We start from the raw sequence: 25,406 nt of genomic DNA, 5'->3' as shown, positions 1-25,406 counted from the left end.
TCTAACAACTATTTTCATGCTGTCAGGACACTGAAACACTATGCCACGGAATTTTGTTCTAATCAGTGCCTGGCAACCAAACCTGGAGTTAAATACAATCTCCTCACACACACATGCGCACACGCACACACACAACAACAAAAACTGATTATAAGCATGTCGTATGTTGATTAGTATTTGTAAAAGTACTCAGTAAGTAGTTTCAAGTAAGTAAAAAGTGAAGAAACCACAGGATGTTCACAAACAATGGAAGAATTCAAAGAAATGGAAGAGGAATTCATTAAATAAATTATTTGCTATAAATTATTCACCTGCCTCTAACCTTACTACCACTTAGACTATAGAATTCATGCCATAAAAGATACAGGATACATAACAGGGCATCATTAACTTATGCCTTTACCAGCACTGCCTGATTTTGACTGTCCAGCTATATTACTGCATTAAGATAGCCTTTTGTCTTTAATCTACTTTGACCGTTACACATTTTTGTTTTAAAAGCCTGGGCTAAGGAGAACTGTGCTGATTTTAGATTGCAGTTTGATTTTGAGCTCCAAGGATGAACTACACCTCAGAGTTGAGAGAAAAACCCAAAATGTTTCTCTTAATAGGTTAGACCAAAACTGATGCAAGTCTTCTGCAGCTGGCTGAATTCCATGAGAATTCCACAATTTAGGACAATTTCACATAATTTCAGTGGGGGGTGGGCATTTTTTTTGTCCAATGAGTGGCTCACAGGCAGGAGGTGGCAGTGTTCTCATCAATGTCTCCACCTGACCCACTTTTTCCCCCCTCAGCTGGGGACTCTGACAAGGCCAGTGGCCCTGGGGGCAAGTTGGGACTTAAGATGGGGCTGCAAGGTGAGGTGCCAGCTGTGCCCTCACTACATGGGCTCGCAACTAGAAACAACCTGAGACACCAGAGGACACAAGTCCTAATCCCAGCCTGTTGCTGACTTCTCAGGTGGCTTCCCTTCTCCATTCCTCACCTTCCCTATCCGTTGAATGAAGATAAAAGATCAGTTATTTCACACAGAGTACATGAATGAGCCACAGACCATGAAGCTTCATAATGTCTGCTGACAGCCAAAGGGAAGCATTCCAGAAAGAAACATAAAACACAATCTATTATTATTTTTAGCCACAAAACAAAATCCCAGAAGGGGTTCTCAGATGAAGACAGCTTCTTTATCTTGTTTTGTGCTATGACATGTTCGAACTGCCAGTCATATCCTGTTACTTGTTTAGTCTCTCAATGGTTGTTTTACTTTTTTACACCATATTTGTTTACTTTTAATTAAAATGATGATGATTGTCACTGGATTTCTATGTTTGTGGAAGACTAATGCAAACTGTAGTTACTTGGTTATAGAGAAAAAGAGTGAAAAATAACTGGCTCTTATAGCTGTCAAAATAATAGCCCAGTTGCCTCCAGGGTGAACGCTACCACTGCTGTTGGAAACATGTTGCAATTAAACACTACACCTCATCATACACATGCTTTACTGCTTCGAAATGAGAGCAGAGTTGGTTTTGCCCAATTCCGTCATTCTCGGCCAAGTAGTAGCAGGCTTAGCCTTTGGCCCAGGGAATGTCAGGTATATTTATCAAGTCCTGGCACAGCACAAGGTAGCTGTATACTATGTTATTACGCATGTAATAACATAATTACATGTAATTATGTAATAACATAATTACACAACTGATATTTCTACAGTACTTAAGGATGCTTTACCAGATCTTCTGTACAGGAGGAGAGGAGGTAAGGGCATGGGCTCCACTGACATCAGAGACCACTTCAGGTCTCCCTTCCTAGCTCCCAACCCAAAGACCTCAAAAAGCTCGATAAGCTTTAGCGTGGCAATTGCTACATCAAAGTCAGGGAAAATAGCTATGATGCTGCTGACATGAGGAATCATGGAATAGTTTCCTCTCCTTGTTTATCTTAAACAAATTTATGTCAGTTGGGCTTTTTAAAAGGAACCTAAGGGAACTGAGTGCTTAATTCCCATAGGTACCTTGGACAATTCCAGATGAAACAGACAAAGTTCTATACATTTTTTCTATTTCCCGAGCAAAGTCACAGTATGGATAGAGGGTGGATAATGAGGAAGGACTGCATTTGGCCAGATGGAAAATAAGGTTCCCTGGAGCAACAAGGATAATCCTTTAAAATGCAGAAGTGGATCCGCTCTTTCCTCTGTGGCAGTGTCCTGGCTAACACATCTCCACCAGCCACCACAAAACTCACACCAAAACAAAAAGTGAACATCCCAAGCCTCTCCAGCCTAGCCACAGTTAAGCTGCCTCTGGGGGTCTCACAGCAGAATGCAGGGGAGTAAGACTTCCCCCAAAATAACTGTGTCCTCCAGCCACAGACAGCTTCAAAGACTGCCACTAGCATCACCCGCAACACCCATAACACAAACAGGCAGCGAGCAGGGGCAAGGCGCCTGGGCACTGCAAACACACACACACCCTCCCCAGCACCCCTGGGCCACCTCTCTGGAGGTCCTCTGCAAGTCCTTCTGCAGCCTTTCACTGTGGAGGCAACCGAGGCAAAGAAGGGAGAATAACCACATTCGATTTAGGCATTGCAGGTTTTCTTTAAAGACTCAAAAAAAATCAATAACCATCCAAAAGCCTCTGCCATTAAAACTCAGGAGGGAAAGAAGTTAGCGCAGCACTGACTAAATCAGCACGCCCGTGACTAAAGCACAGGCTGGCAGTCAGGAGACACAGGCTCCGAACCCAGACCAGTGAAAGGAATCCTGCATGACCTTGGGCAAGGCACTGCCCATCTCTGAGCTTCAGTTTTCCTATCAACCCAATACAGATGATGATCTAGATAACATGGCTGGTACTTAAGTCAGCTGAGAGAAACAATATACAGAGATTAGCACTAAAAATGTGGGTGGGCGGAGCTCAGTGTACACAAAAAAAGCTCTGAAAAATATGTGGGCCTTCTTTTTCATGTTCTTCATCTCCTTCTACAAAGTGGTTATTCAAACAAACAAAACAAAAAAGTGCCCTTCCTACAAAGGCAGTATTTATCAGACACACGCACCAGTGTATGAAGATAGTACTCCATATACTTCGATCGCTGTGCAAACAATTACCGACTTTTGTTGGCAGCAGAAAAATGGTACCCTATGTAGGAGGGGGAGAGACAGACAGAGAAGGTCAAAGTCAGCCTGGGGCAAGGAAGAGGCAAGGAGCCAGATCTTCGGGACAAATTCAGCTGCAATATAAATGCTAACACTGGCCATACTCAAGGAGGCCAAGAGTCAACAGCAAAGCTCTCATGAGCTTGAACTGGAGCTTCATCAGGCGCTAGATGTACACAGACAAGCACCCATCTTTCTGCATGCTGAACACCGTATTTCAAGCCCCCAAACAAGCAGTAGGACACTGCAGCAAAAGCAGCTCTCAGAAAGGACAAGACAAAACACCTTCTTAATCACTTTATTTTGCAGTTGTTTTGGCCTGCCACACTATACCCTCTTCCCCAGCTAGGGTGCCGCATGCTCCTTTTCCTCATTCACTAGACATCAATCTACCACTTCAAGCACTCATTTATCCCTGACCCCCAACACATACTTCCCACCCTTTCTGCCACTGCAAAACATTGCTTAGAGCATGGAAATGGCAGCACAAAGACCCACTGGCAGCTGGGAATGGAGTCCACATCCCCCAAACCCCAGTGCTTAAATCTGGGGTGGGGGGGCACCCTTTCCCCTCAAGCTCTGTTTTCTCCCTTACATGCACTGCATCACTGCTGCTGAACTGCAGCCTCAGAATAGGAGGGAAAGGGAAAAAAAAAAAAGGCCCAAAAGGCAGCCAGGAAACCCACCGTCCATTGGCTTGCCTCCACACGGGGCGAGCAGGCTCCTTCTGCTGCAGTGCCTTGGCAAGCACACCTCTCTCTGACTCAGCACCTCGCTGGCACCTCCTGTCAATGATTCCCGCAAACCGCTGACTCCGGAAGGGCTCTTTGCAATGAGGATGCAACGCAAGCTGGTGGCAGTGGGGTACCTCAGCTCCCCCCCTCCGCCAACAGCAGTCCTTTCTGCTTTGCCCCTCTGGCTCGGGGCTGGAGGTCCCGGACGGCCAAAGTGGGGGACGTGGAAGAGGGCCAGAGGATGGGGTGAGCGGGGGAAACCTGCCCATGTCGTAGCTGTTCAGTGGATAAACAGCCGTTCATTGTCAATCTGGCAACCAAAAATGCAGTTGGGGGCGGGGGGGGGGAAGTCAGTGGCAACAGGGACAAGAGCAGCAAGAACAGATGAGACTGCAAACACAAAAAACCCACAGCCTGAAGAAACTAACACAGAACAGTCCCCAAAGAACAAGCAAAACTCAGCCTTGCTGCAGCTGCACGCAGCCAAGAAACACAAACCTGCACTTTGTATCACAGGCATCGGCAGCACAAGAAAGGAAGGTGCTGATTGCGGATGAGGCCCGTAATATGGGCCCAGGGCACACCAGCTGTTTCAGGGCAAAAAGAAGGGTTGCCCTTGACGAATGAAGGACATCATGATTCTGCAGACAAGACTGAGGCTATTCTGTCCCTCTGCCAAGTAGCCAAGGTCCTCTCAATCTCTCCTAACATACAGCCAGAAAGCCAAGCTGGCTTCCAGCCTAGCAGCTCCATAAGCAACAGAGACACTCAGACATTATAATTCTCAGCTAGTGGAGCCCAAATGGGCACTCAATTACAGAATGAGTGCAAACCACACAAGTGCAACAGCCTGTTGCAGAAGCCCCTGGCACCTCCTCTCATCAGCCTTTGGTAAAACAACAGGGTCTGCCACTGGGAAGCCCCACACTCCTTCCCCAAGGATCTCTGAGGGCGTCAGACCCTACATTCAGGCCCAGTCCATGAGAGGTAGTAGAGCAAGCAACACCCAGGGGGCAAAGGGACCCAGAGTATTCCCTATGGAAACATCCAGCAACCTGCATTTTCTAAGCTGTCACTTCAAAAACTACCATTTCATAGAGCGCAGCTGATGCCGACAGACCTCATGGGAACGCAGGTCAGTGCAGGCTGGTCTGAAGTTGGAACAAGAGGCTCCAAGGAGCTGTGCACTTCAGGCTGACACCTCAGCCTGTGGTGAACCATTCTCTACAACACAGCGCAGCAACGACTTTGCACAGTGCAGGAAACGGACAAAATAGCTGTGCTAACAGATGGTTAAAATGCCCAACATGTCTCCCAGTCAGTGGTTCCACAGCTGCAGCATTCATCACTGCGCGATGCACTGCCGGGGAATCCAGCACGGGCGAAAGGACAGAGACATCAGATTGCAAGATGAGTAATACGCAGAGCCCATCTGCCCGGCCAAGGCTGAATGGGGAGAAAAGTTAACTAAAGACCTAGTCTCGCTACAGCAGCCTGGATTTAGCAGTGGCTTCCTGATCAGGAAGAGGCTATTTACAGCACAGTATGGAGGGAAAGCAAAGAAGCAACAAAGTCAAAGAAAACAGCAATAAAAGCTGAGTTCAGCAACATGTGCAGGAATTGGCTAAGTGACACAGCAGGGTGCGTGTTACAATTTTGCAACGTCTTAAAGAGCAGCATTACCTGGGACAGTCCGTCCTAGGTCATGGCAGAAGTGAAAACACCACAACTGATGCAGAGTAACCTGGCTCATAAAGTAATGGTGACCGCTGCATAATCAAATTTAACATCCCTGTGAGAGAAATCATATTGGAGGTTAGCAGCACAATTCCTAAGCATTAGAAAAGATGATTACAAGCAAGCTGGTCAAAACAGCCTAACTTCAAAAGCAGGAAATTTAAGATTGTTACAGTCAGTACGGTGGTTACTTGAAGCAATCTCAGCAGAGGCACTGGAAAGGTATTTGGTACCTCTGAACAAAAAACTGCTGAGAAGCAAGGAAGTGCATTTTATGGCCAAATAAAAGGACCAAGAAGTCATTCAATCTAAGCAGGCACTTCATAAGGTGGCAGCTAGGAGGGCTGAGATGGAATCGAAGGCCAAATTGCAAGAGTCAAAAAAACAAATAATCATTTAAGCATATTCAAAGGACAAACTTAGAACTGCTGAACAGTAGGAGAATAAAATGTCCGAAGCGCTGTGCTGCTAGCAAAGATATGGAAGTTTTTGCTAAGCCAGGCGTTCCTGAAAATTAGCAATGCTTTCCTTAAGACAAGGTTCAGGCTATCCTGGAAGTTGCAGCAGGGATCACGTAAACTGGTCAAACTCCTTTAACCCCTAAATGGGAGACAAAACAGCTTGATCTCTGTTCAGAGGAACTCGTGCCCCTTCAATCCACTCAAATTTGGGAAAGAAAAGGCCAGGGCTAAGTGATTAATTTTCACTCACTTCAAAGCACAGCTAGTAAACCATTCTGGGAAGGAGACCAGTTCGGTGCTGGCCCTGGCCCTGCCTTCCTGAGGCCGAAGCCCCCCATTTCCCAGGGGGGTTCCTTACAGGCTCTGGGGTTTGGGGTGCCTGCCCAAGCCTGGAGCTGCTGCTGCCAGCTGGTGCCCAGGCTCAGAGGGGCAGCAGCCCTGCTCCCGCTGCCCTTGCACTGGCCCCAATTACAAGGGATTACCCCCAGGTTTCATACCAGCCCTGGGGTGGTTTAATCTATTCCTTAATATCTGGGAAAGGAACAGTGAGCTGGCAAGATGATTTAGGCTGGCTGAGACAAAAGAAGATTGGGAGAGACTTCTGAGGGATCTAACCGAGCTAGGCAAGCAGGCAGCCTGATGTGAGATGAAATGCAATGTTATCAGGCAGACAGTAATACAAACTTGAGAGAATAATCTGAACGACTCACATACGATGGGTCTCTAATTTAACTGTAATCACTTGAGGAAAATATCTTGGTATCACTGTGAACAGCTCAGTGAAAACATCTGTTCAACATATAACAGTGGGCAACAACAACAAAAGCTGTTAGGACATCTAAAGACTGAGGCAGAAAAGGATGCTGGAAGTATTAAAATGCCATTGCGAACACTGATAGCGCACCCTCGGTGGGAATTACTATGTTTAGTTACCTCATCTGAAAGTATAGAAGGAATTGAAAAGTTTCATTATTCTTCAGTAAGTAACATTTACTGGTCAAAAGAAACTCCCAAGCACACTTAAAATTGGGACTATTTGATCTAGAGAGGAGGTACATAGAAATAAATTATCAAATGGGTATCAAGAAGGGAACAAGGTGCTTCTATTACCCCTTTTTTTCTTTTTTTTCCCCCATCCCCCCTCTTTTTTTTTTTTTTTTTTTTTTTTTTTTTTTTTGAGATAGAGAGAAAGACAAAAGGCTGTTCAATACAACTGAAGAACAGGAAATGTGACCAGACATAAAGGAACGATTATTCTTTTCCTTTCCTTCTCTATTCTTCTTCTGCCTGCTTGTTTGTTTTGAACACAGTCCGTAACTACCACCAGGAAAGATTAGCACACGTTATCAGTAAAGTAAAGAGCTCAGCGGAAATCACAGAAGCTCATGCATCTGTAAGGATATTGGGAACATCCACAGACACGTTATGTAGAATTAAAAAAAAAAAAAAAAAAGCATATGAACGATTTGCCCTCCTGCTTCAAGGCACTAGCCAACTTCTAATTAATTACGAAGCAAGGTGCCCCATGGGCATGCAGACAGGTTGAACCAACCCACTTACTCCTGGCAGGTGCTGTTATTGCACCAGGCAGGGGGAGAGCTGAATGCAGACAGTTCACCTACAGCCCATACAAACCAGGAGCATGAGTTCTGGGCATCCAGCAGGATTTCACCCCATCCACCAGGTTATACTCAACAGGCTGCAAGACATGGCTCAGCTGTCCCAGCTCAACCTTGTCACTGACGAGAAGAAACTTTTGTGCCCACTGTTTTCTGAGTGGAGGGGGCCCCCTGAAATGACATTTTGACTTTCCTCAAAATGTGGAAGCCCAAAGTCCAGCTGTATCTGAGTGCAGCTCAGACACTGGCTTTTTCTTGTTGATGCTTGTGAAACAGAATCCAGCTCACACTGTTGTAGCTATGTTGACTTGTGAGGATGTGAAAAAAAAAATGCACAAGTTTTTATCCTTAAGCGATCTGATCCCTCTAATATAGAAATCCACCCGCATGCAACTTCATGCAGATATGCAAACACACAAGTGCTGCTGTACTGCCAAGAGGTGAGCTGTGACTCCACACATGCACAGGTAATAAATGGCTGTGCTCAATCTATTAATCCTGTGTTGGTTCTTTTCCAGTAAGTGCTCCAGAAAGGGAAACAAAGATTAACACAGGGGCTATATTTCTTTAATACAAAATTGTCTTACTTCATACTCCATGTTCTGTTTCTTTTGGTGCAAACTGTGTTCTACAGTGCGATGAATACGGAAAGGACACAGGCAGTGCCACATATGTGCACATGGTGTTGGCATACATGTGTCAGAACTGCAAAAATAATGAGCAGGGACTATTGGCAAATATCACCCATTGCTGCCAGTTGGATTTTAACAATAGTGTTTTTAAATAACCTTTAGAAATTAAAAAAAAAAAGGAATAACTTCAGCTTTTAGAGATACTTCCAGTAAACCAAACCTTATCACACTTGGGATGTTTTGTAAACTCAAAATTGTATTTCAAAAGAAAAACAGGGGGAAATTGGTCGAGAATATAGAAACATCCCATTCAAGCTTCTTTGGGATGAAAAGTTTTGACTTCTCACATCAAAATTCCTTCTTGCTTAAGATGTTTTTTGGATTATAATAATAAGATTCCACATAGAAACACAGTATTGGTTGACCTGAAATGAAATTCCTCTCAGAAATTTCCTTTCAAAAGTGTCAAAGCATTTAATTTCTATTTCCATTCAGAATTAAGCCAGATTCCTCAGTCCTGATGCAACAGAATGTTGGTCCTTCACACAGCTCAAGCAATGAAAAAAAAATGAACACAGAAGCCAGAACAGTCACAAGTGACCTCCAAAACCAAAGAGATGACAACATATAAGGGGGGGGGGGGGGGGGAGGAATCAGTTCACTGTGTGTAGTTAGAAATAGTGCTCTCTTTCCCTGGTGCAGAAGACACAAAACATTTGTGAGAAAAAAGTGGGGTGGCACATGACCAGGAGCCCTGCAACTGTGACTTCTGCACAGCAGAGCTGGACAGATGTCCGATATGACAGCAACTAAATGATTTCATCTCTATACACTTCAGTTTTCCAAGCGATAAATCAAAGTGACTTCCTTAACAAAGTGAGTTTAGAGACTCTCAGTTAGCTAATGTTCATAAATGACTGTCCAAACACAAGGCAGTATTAACAGGGGAACTGTCTTTGTTACACTACTGTTTGTTAAACAACCAGGAGCTAAATTTCTCTCTGAACATTTACAAAAGGGAAGGCAGCGTTAATGCTCCACAAGGAGAAAACTACAAAGAACAAATTCTCAGTGCATGCACTTCTCCTTGAAATAAACTGTGTTAAAAGCACTTTACTTAAAAAGCACAATGATAGTAGCATCCTGCTAAATATAGATGACTCACCACAATTTAGTAGTGAACATCCCTAAAGAGCACCATTACAGTATTGCTTAACCTGCTGCATAAGTTCAAGTATTTGTCTGTGGTTACAGCTTGGACCAAGCCACTCAGGACTACCAGCATCCCCTGACCTTCAGTGGGTCACAAAGCCTCCCTTTCTTCATCTACACTGTTGGTATAATTAATACAAACTCATTTTCCCAATGGAAGCATGAAAAATGATTTCTAAGTTTCTTAATGAGTTGTTTATGCCATACTTGGTGTATCCACACTGCTACTGAAGAGCTAAATATAGCTGCTCTTGAGACACTTTGAGATCCCTTGGAGAGTGCAATCTTTCACAGGAAAATCGCATTTTAGGCAATACTGAAGGAAAAAAAGATAAAGAATCAGTTTCCAAAATGCCCACTTTACAGATGCAAGAGGTAGTTAACACATCTGTGCTTACCACTGGGGACCAAGGTCAGGTCGTGAGCAAAATGATTTATCTCCACGTCACAAAACCACACAGCTTGACACAAATGGCAATCTGTTCCAAAAACGCCTAAGCACAGAAGAGCAAGGGACTGCTCCAGTCCTCTCCTACTTGGGCTGAGGACCTGGAGCAGAGCTGGGAAGAAAATGTGGATTAGCAAAGGGTGCTGCAAGGCCAGAACTTTAATGTACGGTCTCAGCTGCGAAAGTAACCTCTGATTAGCAGGACTTCAGATGAGGACTGAAAAGACCAACCCGTGTGAAAAGCTGCAGACCAGGTGCTACACTGATGCAATCCTGCCAGACCCCCTATCTAGCAAGATCCAGCTGCCCAGACCATAACATATTGACATCTCACCTGTTGCTATACTACATCCAAACACCATACAGTTAAAAAAAAAAGAAAAAAAGAAGAAAAGTTTTCTGGTTTAACTGTATCCAACGTGTGATTTCTAACACATTTGAAAATTTACAATATGCTATTTCAGGCTACATAGAAGGATTGATTCGCCATCACAGGTTTGGTTTCAAATCTCTGAACAGAATTCCCTCCCATCCTTCCATAAACTTCTTTAGGGAGTCAGCAAAATATCATTTCCACAGAAGTTATTACACTCATAATGCTTTAGAGAGAAAACAAAGATGCTGCCCCTGCCACAGAAGCATTAAACATGGGTATTATAAGCCTAGTGAAAGCAGCCACCTAGCTCTTGTTAAAAAAGAATCACCGCTATTCGACAAATTGCAAAACACAAGAAAATGGGACTGTAATACTTGATTGACATTTCACTACAAAGTCTGACTATACTTTACCATAGGTGTAAAGGGTGAGAATGACAAAATGACCTCCAGGGACTTTTCTTCCCTGGGCATTTTTCATTTGTTTGGCATTAAGCATTTCCTCTGCTTATACATTTTTATGCTTTCTGATCCTTTAACCTTTAAATTTTTCATCTTACATGTAGATTCCTTCTACCACCATTTGTTATCTTCGCATCTAGCCCCATCTTTTTTTTTTTTTTTCCCCTCCATCACCTAAACCAACCTAAAGCATCAAAAAGAAAAATCACTCATCCCAATCAAACTTTGCAGCTCAGAACAGAAATACACTTACTGGTCTCCTGCAAAAGTTATTTAGCACAAACTCTCCCGTTTTTATTGCAGCTTGCATGAGTATAGGTCTGTTCCTTATGCTTCACCAGGGTTTTCTTTCCGGTTTCAAGAATAATTATACCTTTGCAGTATCTGTAGCCAAAAAGTTGTGGCATTGAGAACCTAAAGGTGAATTTCACTGAAAACACTTTGCAAACTCCGAGAAGTAGAAAAAGTAAACAAATAGCATGAAGTATGAAACAGCTTAGATTATCTGTTCCAGTTAAATGCTAGTAAACTTTTATTTCCCATAATTTGTCTCTTGGAAGCCAGCAGGTGAAATTTCTGGCTTATACGTGTGACTCAGACTCCTAAACAGTTTCTGAAAATAGGACTTGGGGTGCATTTGGGGCTGAGGCATTTGTGAGAAGTTCACCTTATCCACCACACAACTTGTTCCTCAGTAGGTCCCGTGGAGAGGGGAACAGCCTGCTGCATCTTGCAGGACAGTCAAAACCAGGCATAGCTACCAAAATGGCAGGATCCATCCAGCTCCAGACTGCAAGAAACTTTTGTCCAGACTTTGCTGAGATTCGCACACATGTGACATCTCTGTTATTCTTGTAGGAGATCCTGTTATTTTTCACTGCCCTCCCGCTCTGTCAGGGAGCACTTGCAGCACATTGCCCAGTTCCCAGATTGTGAAGGCGGCCGGCAGTGCCTGGCTGGCTCAGCGGAGCTGTGCGCTGCTCAGTGCCGAGCAGACCTCAACAAAACTGCATGGTGGACCTCTGCACAAACGAGCAGCCCTCCAGAAAACTACCTGGTAGATCTCAGTAAAAAATAACTGAGCCGGCCTGCTGTAAACTTTAGCACTGCAGAATCACAAAGCAGTTGAGTTGGGAGATTACTGGAGATAAGACATCGCCATCTGATCAACAGATGAGTCTGAACATTTTGCACTTTGCAGGTACTTCCGTTGCCCTTATCACAGCACGTCTGGGTGCTCTCCAGCAATGCACTAAGGGATGTGAGTAGCATCTGCCACATGCGATCTGTCCTCTCTCCACAGAGAGGACCAGCTATGCATCTTATTTCGGAAGGACTTGTGAGAGAGGGCAGTGGTGGAGCAGTCTGGGTCTCTCCACGACCCCAGGGCTGCAGGCCTATCTTTCCCGCAGGGCACAGCCAAAGAAGTCTGCTGCACGCCTCGGGCGAGCGGCAGCGGAACCTGAGGTGGTCCCCAGCCCCAAGGGGTGCTCGCCCCTGAGGGCCCCGGGCAGCACCGCGGCACGCTCTGCACCCGCAGAAAGTTCCCTGCTGCCTTGGGGCCTGAAATACACACCAGAGTTTTCCACCCTGGCGAGCTTATCAATGGGCTAGGCCCAGACACCGGAGCGTGATGCAAAGCCCAGACACTTTACAGCAAGTTTTACAGCACCGTTAAAAATAATAATAAACAACAATAATAAAAAGGCAGAGGGGCGGCAGCGAAAGCAGCTGAAGGGAGCAGGAGTCCTTCCCCGTGCCTGCTGCAGAGCGCTCGCCCGCTGCTCGCCGCCGCATTTCCGAGCATCACCGGCGGGACCGCGACCAAAACTTCCTCCTCCGCCGCCGCCGGTACCGGGCACCCCCGGGCGCGGGGCACCGCGGCGCCCCATCCCACCCCATCCCGCCCGCCCCACCGGGGGCGGCCCCGCGGCGCGCCCCGTGCGGCGCCCGCCGCCCCGAAAGTTGCGGCGGCCCCAGCGCCCCGCTCCGCCGGCGGCCCGGCCCGGCCCGGCGCGGCGCGGCACTCACCTCGCAGGGCCAGGAGCGTGGCCAGGGCGGCCGGCACCCACCGCCCGCCGCCGCCGGGGCGCCGCCGCGTCATGCCGGGCCGGGCGAAGGGCGCAGCGGGCTCCGGGCTGCCGCCTCCGGGCACGGCGGGCGCCGAGCCCTGCCTTCCCCCGCAGCCGCAGGTGCCCCCCGCCAGCGCCGCCGCCGCCGCCGTCCCGGGACCGCCCGCTCGCGGCGAGGCTCCGCCGTGCCCCAGCCCCGGCAGCCGGGGACAGCGCCAGGCGCCGCGGCCGGCCCAAGAGCGCAGCCTGGCGGCCCCCGCCTGCTCCCGCACCGCGCCCGCCGCCGCCGCCGCCGCCCGGGGCTGCGGCCGCCACCCCGGCCCGGCCCGGCCCGGCCCCCCGGGGGCGCTCGCCCAGCCGCCCCCTCCGCGCAGGCCGCCACCTGGGGTGCCCTCGCGGGGGTCCCCCGCCCGGCAGAGCAGCCCGCCACCACCCTTAGCACAACCCCAGGAGGGGCGCAGCGGCAGTGGGGCACCGCCAGCACCCCCCCACCCCTCATGGCCCCTGGCAACACGAGGCTTCTCCCTTCCAGGACTTGCACATCTCTGTGTGGACTGAGAGGGCGGCTGCACACAGCGAATGGCTTGGGGTGGGCTGTGTGGGACCAGGCATTGCTGCGGCGCCCCACATAAATATTACGGGCCTGTTGTTCAAGCTACGAGGTGCCCCAACCTCTGTGGGATACACAAGTGTTCAGGACCTCTAAAGATCACACCAAGATATTGTTGAAGAGAACAACACAGTTCTTGGAGTCCGGGGCCAGCAATATTGTATAACACAAGAATCACCAAGAAGTTGTGTCATTTAGGGTCACAAGCTTAAGTAATTGCATTCTTGAGGCTACACAGAAAGTCAATCAATCAAAATCCAGAAAACTAGACATCAAATGTGCATGTAGAGGGTGGGAGAGGAGGGAAGGGGCCCTTTACAAATTTATGGAGGTCAGCCGGGGAAAGGACCAAAGCAAAGAGCTCTCATACTGAGGAATGTGTGTCTGCAAAACACAGCAGAGCAACTCCATGCACATGCCCAGCTCTCTTTCCAAGTCTGAACACACTTCATGACAAGAATGTTAGTTCAGCATTATGAAAATAAGCAGTTTGGCTAGAAAAGTCTTCTAACAATTCAGCAAAGTGTATGATAGTTTTGTTCTCCTCTCCCCCCCCCCCCCCCCCGGGGGGTTTTCTCCCCATCAAAGCATAACTGTGTAACCTTTGCACCCTGCAGGCAGCCGATCCACCTTGTGAAGCTTCTCCCTACCTCACTCCCAGGCAGAGGCCCTGGGAGTGTCCCCAGGTCCAGCCTACTCTACAGCTCAGTGCCTGTGAGGTTTCTGACTCATCAGTTGCCCCAAACACTGCATCAACCCACTACATGGCTGTGTGCTGACTGAAAAAAGGGGGGAACTGCATCCCCTGGAGTGAAGACAAGAAGAAAAAGCATCCAGGGGTAGCAGAGCAGGAATGACTTTCAGCAACAGAAAAAAGCTACAGGTTTCACAGTCACTGGCTTCATGAGTTTTATCATCTAACTGGCCTAGTTTAAGCTCTGCCTTGCACAGCATCAGAGGGGGGCTTTGGCACAAGAGAACCAGGTAAAAATGTCACCCCGGCAGCCCCGATTTACTGATTTTCCTGATTCCAGAAAAAAAGTCTCTATGAGGAGCAATGGCTGACCTTCTGTCCTCATCAAACAGCAGAACTCCTGCCAACTCCCACGTGGGCTGGGGTTTTATTCAATGAGGGATTGTACAACAAGGTGAGAAGGCACTGCACAGTGATTCAGGATATCTAGCTACTCCATCAGGTGCCTGCTATGTGTCCTCAGGCATTACGCCTAACAGTGTGGATGCTCTCATAGGTCTAGTGCTCTTGCGAAACACCCTCTGCTCAGCCCTGCCATGGGCAGGAGGGCTGAGAGAAAGTTCTGCTCCATTAAGGCGCCACTGTAAGAGTCAGCTCTTGGCACACGCTCAAACAGCCGAGACGTAATTCTTCACAAGAGGACCAAGGGGATCATCATAGCCCAGCTGTTTCCCTCATACTCTGCCAATATGGGGCCTGAAGTTTCCTCAGACTCGGTCAGACCATTTCCCTTTCCTTCAGTTGACCTGTTGTAATTTTTCATACAGAAAAGGGATAGGGAAATGCAATGTTCTTCATGATCAGCAGTGGTTCCAGGGGCTCCCCATCCTTGTGGGTATGTAGAGCAACTGCCTGAAGGAATGCAATGGATACATCCACGCTCCTAACTACAACGAGAGCCCAAGAATGTTTCTTGTCAAACAATCTCCTTCATCAAAGTCAAAAGAAGAGAACACACGGTACGTTGGGCACAGTGGCCTGCCACTCTCCTTACTCCTTCAGATAACTTCTAGGGATGACACCACTAGAGAGGCAAAGGCAAAGCAAGCAAAAAGAAGAAAAACTGCATATTCTCCCCAGAGCTGCCGCACTGCCTTCCTGATCTGCCAGGACTTGGAAGCTCTCATGACCTAATGGAAATAAGTATAGCTTTGAGTATAAAGGCACACTGCATTTGGCAAATGCCATCCCAACTCACCTTGGACTGTCTCTTGTATCCTGCTGTGCATCAACTGGCAAGTAAACAGCAAAAATCAGTTCACCTTGTACAGTGGCTGAATTAATGTGCTTCCTAAAGAGCACAGCGAGCATAGCGTAAATCAAGAGCCTGATGGTCAGAGAAAGCATTTCTATCCAGAATGAGCCCAAATGACTCCCTTTTGACTGAAGTTGGTAGAAGCAGTGAGTATTTTAATCATCTTTAGTGACTGTCCACCACAACAGACACTATGTCATACCTGCCTAACACAGTGACGCAGCAAGTGACTTTAACTGCTTCTTGCAGCAGTTGAAAGAATAATCTGTGGCCATGCTGCAGAAGGATGGAGCAGCCACAGGGGATAATAGTCCTCAGGTGCACCAGGCAGTCCTCCTGCCCTAGCCCCCTCTCCGCCTCAACACCACTTCCAAAAATAGTTTGCAGATTGCACAGACAGAACACAGAAGATGAGATACTGTTTCTGGAACTCAGAATTTCTGCTTGACTTCTCCTTGAGCCTCCCCCAAAATATTACGCTTATGCCAACCATTCATTTAGTGAGTGCAACATACTCCAGCTGGTTGGATCCTAGAGCTAAGAGCAGGCATATACTTGCTGCTCTAGCAGTCTATCTGCCCATCAGTGAGCATCAATACCTCCTCCCTTGGCACTGATGGAATAGCACATTGTGGATAGAGAAGATACATTTGCAATATCCCCGGCATCAGATGCTGACAGCTGACCACTGCAAGTCTCCCTCTTATGCTGCACACAAGAACAGATATGAGATCCTTAAAATGAATGGACAAGATATTTGCCAGGACTTTGCATGCTAAGCTGGGCAAAGAGAACAAAGGAAAAACTAAACTACTCCCACCTGCCTTTTCCTTTGAAAGAATTATGATAAGTAATGCAGTTCTCATGTCTCAGGGAAATACATCTTTGTGGAATGAATTTGAAAAGAAGGCTTCTTTTCCAGGAAGGTGCCTTCCCCCCCACCCCCCAACACAGCCCTATAAAAACAGTGGGGATGCAGTTGGGTTCAAGAGCTCTGTTAGATGCCAAGTCTTACCCTACCTTTGCTGTCTCCCAGCTTGTTATTGGGTTATCTGTTGTCAGATAGGAATTTATTGAAGGTGACATTGCTTACAAATTGATCAAAATCAGCTTCAGTGAACTGTCCTTCCAAGATATAAAGAGAGGGATAAAATTTACTCAGTTGATCATTAATAACTTCAGAGCCTGTGGAATTGGTTATCTCCTTTTGACAGAGGAAATAGAGTTTGCAGATTGAACTGTTTTAATTCTATTTGAGAAGAAATATGACAGACCTTCAGAGATACACCTAATTAACTATCTCTATGCCTCTTCAGTTAAAAAAATAAGTAAAACAAAAACTTAGATTTATTTTGCAGAACACCTGTGTCTATACAAAACAGATGTTGCTAGCCAGAAGAAAAAACAGAGATACTACTGTTAATTCATCCATCCTGGGAGACTTTTTCCTCCTGACCACAGTGACAGCTATATAGGATACTGTCTTGAGTACAAAAGATCTTGTGTTTTTGAAAGCCTCCTACTGCAATTAGCAGGAGGCCCAGCTCTGGGAGAGGTAGGTATGTGCTAGGTTGCCTTTGTCGTTCCTCTACGTCCACTTGGTCTCACTATGAGCTACCACAGTTGTGCCTGAGGTTTCATCATGCAGAATTAGGTGCGATATGATAGGGGCACCCTGTGAGTTCAACAAATTGCCAAAGCAGGTTTTCGGGCAAGTGCTGACCATGGGCCCTTTAGAGTAAGCGCAGCCCTGCTGTACACATGAGCTGTCCTTGTGTGTCAGCCACACATGAAGACTTTGTGAATACCTAAGGAAAACAAACCCCAAATAACAGATGTATTTCTGTTCTTCTTAAATGCCAGATGGTAAGAGGATGTGTCCACAGAAACCCAGATGGATTAGGCCTACTTTCAAACTTCTCAGAGGTAAAGTAGGCCATTGTGCCAGTTCTTTCCAAGGCCAATTTGACCTGCCCCTTGAGCAGTCTCTCCCTCCTCATCCCCCTTCACAGGAAGGAAGCCACCCAGTCTGTCTTTGCAAAGTACCCAGGCCAAGCCCCCAAATCTTTCCACCTTTTGGGGCATGCTGGTTTGCCTGGTTTCCTCATCACGGGCACATAGTACTTGAGAAACCCTGACTTTGCTTACAACTTAACTCTTCTTCTGTAGCATGGGAAATAAATGCATTTACTTCCCACTTCAGTTTTCTGACCACTTTGGAGCATCCCAACGTCTTTTCCACATCTGAGCTTTCCCTGGCAGCTCCCACAGTAAAAGCAGACCTCCTCAGCTGTAAAAACCTCTCTTCTCTCTCTCTGTATCCTGCCCAGAGACACCCTGCATTACAGTTCAGCATTTTGAAATCTTTCACTTCTTTGTCACCTTTCTCCCCCAATCTCAGTCCACACAGACATGCTTGGAACAAATTTGTTCCCCAGAGCTTCAACTACTTTTTTTTTTCCTGGATGCACTGTTCTTGATATGGTTAACAACTGTCGATTTTACCTTGCCAAACACACACTACAATCCCTGTCAGCAAACAGCAGATTCTGCATCCACATAAAGTCATTTCATAATACTGCCATTTACATAATAAGTTTCAAAATTGTACATTGACAGATTTCCCCAAATCATTACAGTAGGTGAATTAAATCTTCCACTAAACACCAGCAAATGATGGTAATGACAAGTCTTTTAAGTAGCACACCCCATAAAGCTTAGAAAATGAAAATCAATCATTCCTCCATTTTTTTTTCCAGAACTGCTGAAAGAATTTATTTTCTGTCACAGCTGTGTGTAATAAATAGATGACAAAATTGGAAAGAAATACACTGAAATTAGGACTGATGTGGACATATTCCTACAGTTGTGATACAAAATGAGCCTTAAAAAGACAGTCTTGTTTAATAGAAGCATTGCTCTATCTGTGATGATCTAAAGACATAAGTGACGTGCAATTTCTACAGAGAAGCAATAACTTTTACTAGACCAGACAATGTAGTTGGAAAACACCAACACGCTTTTGGGCACATTGACCTGAAGAAAGGCTTCTATGCCTGAAAATTCATCTGGTTTTCATTATTATATCCTCTGGTCTAAGAAAAGCTATTGCATCTTCCTACAGATATTAACTGTTTAAAGTTCATTGGTAAATAGTAACCATACATAATGTTCTTTCAGTCACTTAGTGGCCTTTTCCTGTATCAGAACTAAAAATGAATAAAGAGGCTGATAAGACAGGATGCTAAAATATCTGTGCCAGTGGACAGATGGTCACTTTGCTTAATCTTGGTGTGGCTAATGGTGACTTTATCAATAAATTACTGGATTAAATCACTGTGTTACTTCTGCAAGTTTTCTAGAACAGCCGGAGATTTCCCAAGCAATGGGGAAATCCCCAGGGACACACTGGACAGTCTGGGGAGCACAGGACAGATTTCCTTGTCCAGCAAGGCTTACCAGCTTAAGACCAACCTTATCAAGTCCACAAGTACCTCTGTAGCACACTCACCTCTGCCCCAATTCAGGAGAATTTCTTCGCTGAAGAAGTACAATATTGTCCATAATACTCTGCAACAGAGCAAAGCATCCCTGTTAGAACAAGGCAGGAGATAGCTCAGATGTTTAGGGGTGGTTATGTATTACTGGCCTAAAGGCTAATTTGGGCAGGGCTCCCCAGTGGAAGGGACTTTTTACACATATGAAGCATGATGCAACTTATTAGCATCCTACTGAACTGACTGTTACATTTTTGGGAGCATGTACCTCACCCCAGCCCATCAGTGCTTTTATGTGACAAGTGCCTTCTGGGTCTGCCTCAATCTTCCAATACAGGGAGCCAATCACATCCCAAAAGCGATTCCTCCAAAATTGAGGAGTCACATGGGAACAAACAAAACCTTCTCTTTGGAAGCAACATAAGAATAAAGCAACGTAAGAAAAAAAACATAAGCTTGCATTTCTACATGACCAATTGGTTAAGATTACTAGATACCCACGTTCCATTTCAGACTGATCAAAACTCCCCTCTTAAAAAGATTTGCTGTAGTGCTGGGAAACTGCCCTGAGATCTTGCCAGCTGATCTTCCTTTCACCTGTTATAGAAGGAGTCTAAAACACCCTGTAAATCTCTGCTAACAGGAATGCAAATTTCCAAGCTATTACTGACAGGCCTGCTGTGGCCTAGTGTTAGATATGGGCCACATGGTATTTGTCAGAGCTCATGGAGCCTGTGGAGTTCATAGTATTTTGGATGTACAAGAATTTATCTCTGCTTAACCTACTCGTTGGCATAATATACCAAGGCTTCCTATGAAAGGCAGGTATGTGTAGTTCACATTAGGCTAGGCCAGAAGGGTTTATTTCACTGCAAAGATTGAGACAGTAGACCTATCCTTTCCTAGAGAGCTTACAGTGCTTGCTACATAATGAAACAGTTGTCAAGTTGGTCCCTCAAGACAAGAACTTAAGCCAGAAGAGGAAGCTGTCAGGGCTGACATAAGGAAACGGGAAGCATTCGGCTCCTGCCTGCACCAGACTCTGGAGCAAGGCCCTAGGAGCCTGGCTGGGGATGGATGGCTGCTTCAGTGGGGAGAGGAGTAGCTCCACCTCTAATAGAAGACACAGTTGTGCCTCCCACAGCAGCCACACAATGATAAAAGGTGAATTTGCAGAATGTGTTCACCAACACTTTTTTAAATGCCAGTTTAGGGATTATAATTCCAAGGTCCACCTCGGCTAGCTGCCAGGAGTCAGAGCACTGCCTCTCCCTTTTGCACTAGGGCTTTTAAATGAGTTAGCAAGTGGGATTTGTATGCTCGTGTACCTAGCCCAGAGACTATAGTCCAAAACAAAGAGAGCACTAACTGCCAGAAGGTTTTGTTGCTGAATCTACTCTCAACCAAGTCTATTCTGCTTCCCTTTATGTACACAGTGAGACATTTTCTTTTCCCTCCACTGCACAAAACCATCATTACCACTTGTAATTATAGCGCCATGACTAAAAACCTAAGTGGGCTCAGATCGTGCGCTGTTCTCTCAGCCCTCTAAGCAAGTTTTCTCCAGGTCAATACAGGGATGCAGCTACAGTCCCACTGTTACACTTCCAAATAAGAATGTAGGACTTTGGTCTCCAGAGCAAAGTTGTCAGCCTAGCACCTTCCCCTACTGCTGCTTTCATTTAGTGGTGCTTAAAAAATGTATACTTAAAAGCAAAGTTCAGTCCTCTAAGTGCAAAGGAAAGTTTTTTCTTAATTAGCCCTCAAATCAAAGGGGGGGGGCGGGAAATGAAGGAAAAGCATAAAGCAATTTAATGTTTTTAAGTGAATTCCCTGGGACTTTTTTATGGACCTTTCCTCCCTCCTCCCTGCCCCCTTTTTTTCCTGCTGAAACTACCAAGACAACAGCCTCTTTGGGCCAGCTGGACTGGAGCGTGCTGCCTACAAAGAACTACATTGGGACTGCCAGTTCATTTCACCCTGACTGCGCTGATTTATACCAATGCCTGGTCAAGGACTAGACCCTCCATCAAATTTTAACTAAACCCTTGTCCCTTTAACAGTCAGATTTTGAGCAGGAACCATTCTTAGACCCTGGATGTCTCTATGGTAACACAACAAGAACGTTTTGTTCTATCTAACAGCATTGTGTGCATATTGAAAAGCACAGTTAAGATATTTTGAAGTGGAGAGTCCATACCAGCCAATTCTGAAGCCTTGTGAGAAAAAATGATTATGCAAATTAAACTCCTAAAGGTGAATGGAAATGAATGTTTTCAACAACACTACGGTTACAGTATGAGAAATGAGAGCAGTGGTCTCAACAAGTGCCTAGCATGCATTGCTTAACAGTAATAAAAAATAAATACATAAATAAAAGCACTACAACTATGCCAATTGCCTTACTTTTGTTTATCTTAGCAAAAAGGTCTGGGACAGAATGGGTCACACTGACAAAAGCCTCTTCTGTTTTGGGGTTGTGGTTGCAGCACAGTAGAGACTGCACACAGCCACTACACACAGAAGTCAAATCCCCAGGAGTCTTAACAGGGTCTTTCTCATGTTAAGAAAAGCAAAATAAAGATGGAAAAGGACAGGAGCAGCCAGATCAGCTCTAAGTTTCCATCCCATGCTCGACTAACAGAGGCGGTTATTTCTAACATCCATTTTTCTCCCACTCTTTGGGGATAACTGCATCTCCCATTTGTCCCGAGGGCCATCTGACTTGCACTCTGTGGTGTGTCTCACTTGCTGATTGCCCCACAAAACAGCACAAGAGTTTGGTCTACTGCAGTATCGCAGGTTTGGGGGACAGAAGAATGTGTTTCACGACAAACAGCACAAGACAGAGACCAAGGAGTTATTACTTATTTCAGTCACTGGTTTTGATTTTTTTTCATGGATATCACTCACCTGTTGAGTGCTGCCATTGCACTCAGATTCTTCTTATAGATAAAAAGGAAAGAGACCTTACATGCAAAGCCAAGAATTTATTGTCAGTATAACTGAAATCTTATCAGTCTAATCAAATAAATATTATTAGTCCAGATCGAACTATCACAGAAAAGATGTTCTTAAAAAGAACATTATTAGATGGAAAAAGTCTCAGTTATAATACAGTTAAAATTGTTTTATACATACTTTGTGGCATATATCCCTTTTTTCCTCTTTGCTGGGAGGAGCATGCTGCTGACACGTACTTCCTCCTGCCTCTAATGTCCATTTGGAGCTATTCTTTTACATTTTCTGGCAAGGTTTTACACCTTGCTCTTCCTTATTCAGTCTTCAATTCCACATTACATCCAAAAGCTATACTATATGTGGAGAGCTTTACCTACATTAGATTTTTTTTTTCTCCTCTCTGCTATCCCTAAAATTGGGGATAGCTTTACCTACATTAGATTTTTTTTTCTCCTCTCTGCTATCCCTAAAATTGATTTTTGCCCAGTTCTCAGGTCTGCATTTCTTCATCTGATCACTAGTGAGTTGTTTATAGACCTGGGGTCTCTGGTGTTATGCTGCCCTCCCTCTCTTATCATTCCACGCCTGCTCTCCTCTACACTGTGTGCTGTGTCCCCTCTCTCAAGGCTGCTGTTATCACACCATGCCTCTATTTCTCTACATGATATCAGTATGCTGGGGTCATAACCACTCCATTTGACACAGAAGAATGATGCATTAGCACTATCTATATAAAAATTACAGTCATATCACATGACTGTACAAAGATAAGCAAAAGTAAAACAAATTAGGCAGTAGCCAACTGATCCTCAGGAAGAAATGCCATTACAGCTAAACAAGCTAAAATAAAGCTCCAGGCACACCAAGACACCTTAAGAAAAAGCCTGACAAGTTCCCAGGCCTTGCAGAGGCAGTATGAGGCCTGTGTCCTGTCACCTGCAAAGCTACACTGCATTTGGAGGGCCACTAGGCCACCCTGTGCAGGAACAGGGTGTGTGTGACCTCCTCCAAGGCTGCACTTTAAAAAACAGGGAGTCCCAAAAGACATGAGGTAGCAGCAACCTGCAGCCTGGTGTTGGTCAGCCAGAAAGAGCACGTTCTGCTGGGGGAACACATAGTCCTTCATACCCAGCTGCAGAATTATGGAGGATCAGGTTTTTTGGAAACCGACTGGAGTTCTCAGATCAGTAGCACAGATTAAACTCAATTTAGCTAAAGCCCTTAATAATAAATTCACTTTTTTCTTAGTCTGTATGTTCTTCAAAGGCAGGCATGCATTGGACCAAGCTTGGGGGGGGGGGGGGGCAGAGAGGAAAGGGGAAAGGACTGCTCATTACTAGTGGGTCCTTAGGGTAAAACTGTAATATGAATTTGAAATAAACCTGAGGAATCCTAGTCACCATTCCCAGTATAATTGTACCCAGACACCTCTAAAACAGGAGCTTTCACACAGATCAGGTCCAAGTTTTTCAACTGAATTTTTAGCAAAAGTGCTTTTCTTGACATTGAATCTTTTTGTGGAGAGATGCCAGTCTTATTTCTTCTTGAAGAAGGATTTTGAAAGTTTTTTTTTTCCTTAACGCTTTGAATTAAAAATGTAGCCTATGAGGCAACTAAGTCATCCAAAACGAGTATTTTTGAAAACATTTCTTACTTCAAAAAAATAATTAGCAGATTAACTGTTTCAGCAGGGTCAGCATTCAGTTCAAACCAGGTTGCTCAGGGCTTTGTCCAGTTAGTTCTTGAAAACCTCCAAAGACACAGACTCCACAACCTCTCTGGGCAACCTGTTCTAGAGATTAATTATCCTCAGAGTGAGAAATGATTTACTTATAACCAGCCAGAACCCTTATTTCAACTTATGACCATCATTTCTCAATCTTCCACCACGCACCTCAAAGAGGAGCCTACCTCCATCTTCTTGATGACCTCTGCATATGTATGGGAAGGTTTCAGGGGTTCGGTCCCCCTGGAAGCCTGCTCTTCTCCCAGCTGAAGAAACCCAGCTCCCTCAGCTTCTCCTCATTTTCACATGTGGTAGTGAATCAAAGCCTCTAGGTCATTTCAACAGTGCTTGATCTCAATGTAATTTCATCAGCAAAGAATCACTGCAAGCCTACTCTGATACAGGGCATGCTTACCAACTCACATTTACTCAAAAGTGTCATGCACCAATTTAGTTTAACAACTTAAAATATATGTATGGACAGACAAGGCCTAAGTGACTTTCCTAATTTTATGAAAGAATACCTGTATTACAGCCTAAGTACTGGGTTTAGACTTCAGCATAAGGTTAAATCTGGACACCTCATATGGGTTCCTGAGCCTACCTCCAGTGGCTTGGAGCAGCTTTTCTTGAAGTATCCTCCCCCACCTGTTCAAGTCTCAGTTTAACATGCCATAAATTTTTTCTGAGTATAGAAATGTCATCAGCTGCAGTTACCAGGGATACTATGTTCTAAAATGGTTTCAAGGAGCTGTAATCTCCAAGGATGAATCCTTCTCCTGAAAGGGAACAAAGCAGCTGTGTTTCTCTATAAAGAGAAAGGCAAGCGGGTACAGGCCATATTTTCCTAAGCATCTCATAAAATGGACCTTGATGCCATGAAGAGACAGGCACACAGTCCTTATCTCAACGGCACCACAGGGAGCCCAAAGTCACAGAGCAGATCTTGACCCTCCTTGGATGAGCAACACTTATTAATTCCTTCCTTATTAGTCCCATTCCTCATTGTTCGCATGTTTTGCAAAATCAGAGTACCATGCAATGATGCATAAGTTTTGTTGGAATCAAAATTTCAAGCCTTCCCCACTGGACTGCATAAATGCAGCAAGTAACATGCAGTCAAGGGCCAGAATATGCCTTGGACTGCAGCCCAATAAATGAATACTTAAGGAGCTGGCATCTCACTTCCAAACAAATATAGCACTGCAGTCTTCTCTGCTCATTACTGATCTGGTCTGAAATACCGGGGAACACTACAAGAAAACAGACACCTGGCAGATATGCTAAGTTATTTCCCTGCATACTGATTTATGCAGCAATACTTCCTAAATAACTAACAAGGGTAGCACAAGCTGTGCAGCAAACAGCAGCCCAGAGGTGTGATGTGGAGATGCACAGCAGAGCTCCCGCAGCAGCCTCGCAGGTGCTACAGGTAGCCGTATAGCAGTGACACCTCAGCATGGCTCGAGTGCAGCGACAGCAACAACGGGGTTGACTCACATCCACTTAGCAGTCATGAGGGTGGAGGAAGATGTTACTGGCCCCCACCAGAGTGTAAGGGGCAGCAGTTTAGTCCAAGCCTGCTTTCCCTAGGCTGCTGGGCTTTGAGAGGCGAGACCACAGCAAGGGCAGTTAATGCCCTTGCAGGAGCCAGGAGCTCCAGCAAAAGGCAGGAGGTACAGCTT

At 45.6% G+C, this 25,406-nt stretch overlaps 1 protein-coding gene across 1 annotated transcript in view; it reads right to left on the bottom strand.

Annotated features, from left to right (window-relative positions):
* Window positions 1–13,010, bottom strand: part of IGSF11 (immunoglobulin superfamily member 11) — a 111,950-nt gene extending 98,940 nt beyond the window's left edge. The window contains exon 1 of the mRNA XM_064520167.1: window positions 12,878–13,010. Within this exon, the coding sequence (XP_064376237.1) occupies window positions 12,878–12,950 (73 nt within the window). The 5' untranslated portion in view covers window positions 12,951–13,010. The remainder of the gene's footprint in view (window positions 1–12,877) is intronic.
* Between the last annotated feature and the right edge of the window lie 12,396 nt (window positions 13,011–25,406).

Source organism: Dromaius novaehollandiae, chromosome 1 (assembly GCF_036370855.1).
Source record: "Dromaius novaehollandiae isolate bDroNov1 chromosome 1, bDroNov1.hap1, whole genome shotgun sequence".
In the NCBI taxonomy this organism is placed as follows: domain Eukaryota; kingdom Metazoa; phylum Chordata; class Aves; order Casuariiformes; family Dromaiidae; genus Dromaius; species Dromaius novaehollandiae.
This window is presented reverse-complemented; position numbering and strand designations above follow the sequence as displayed.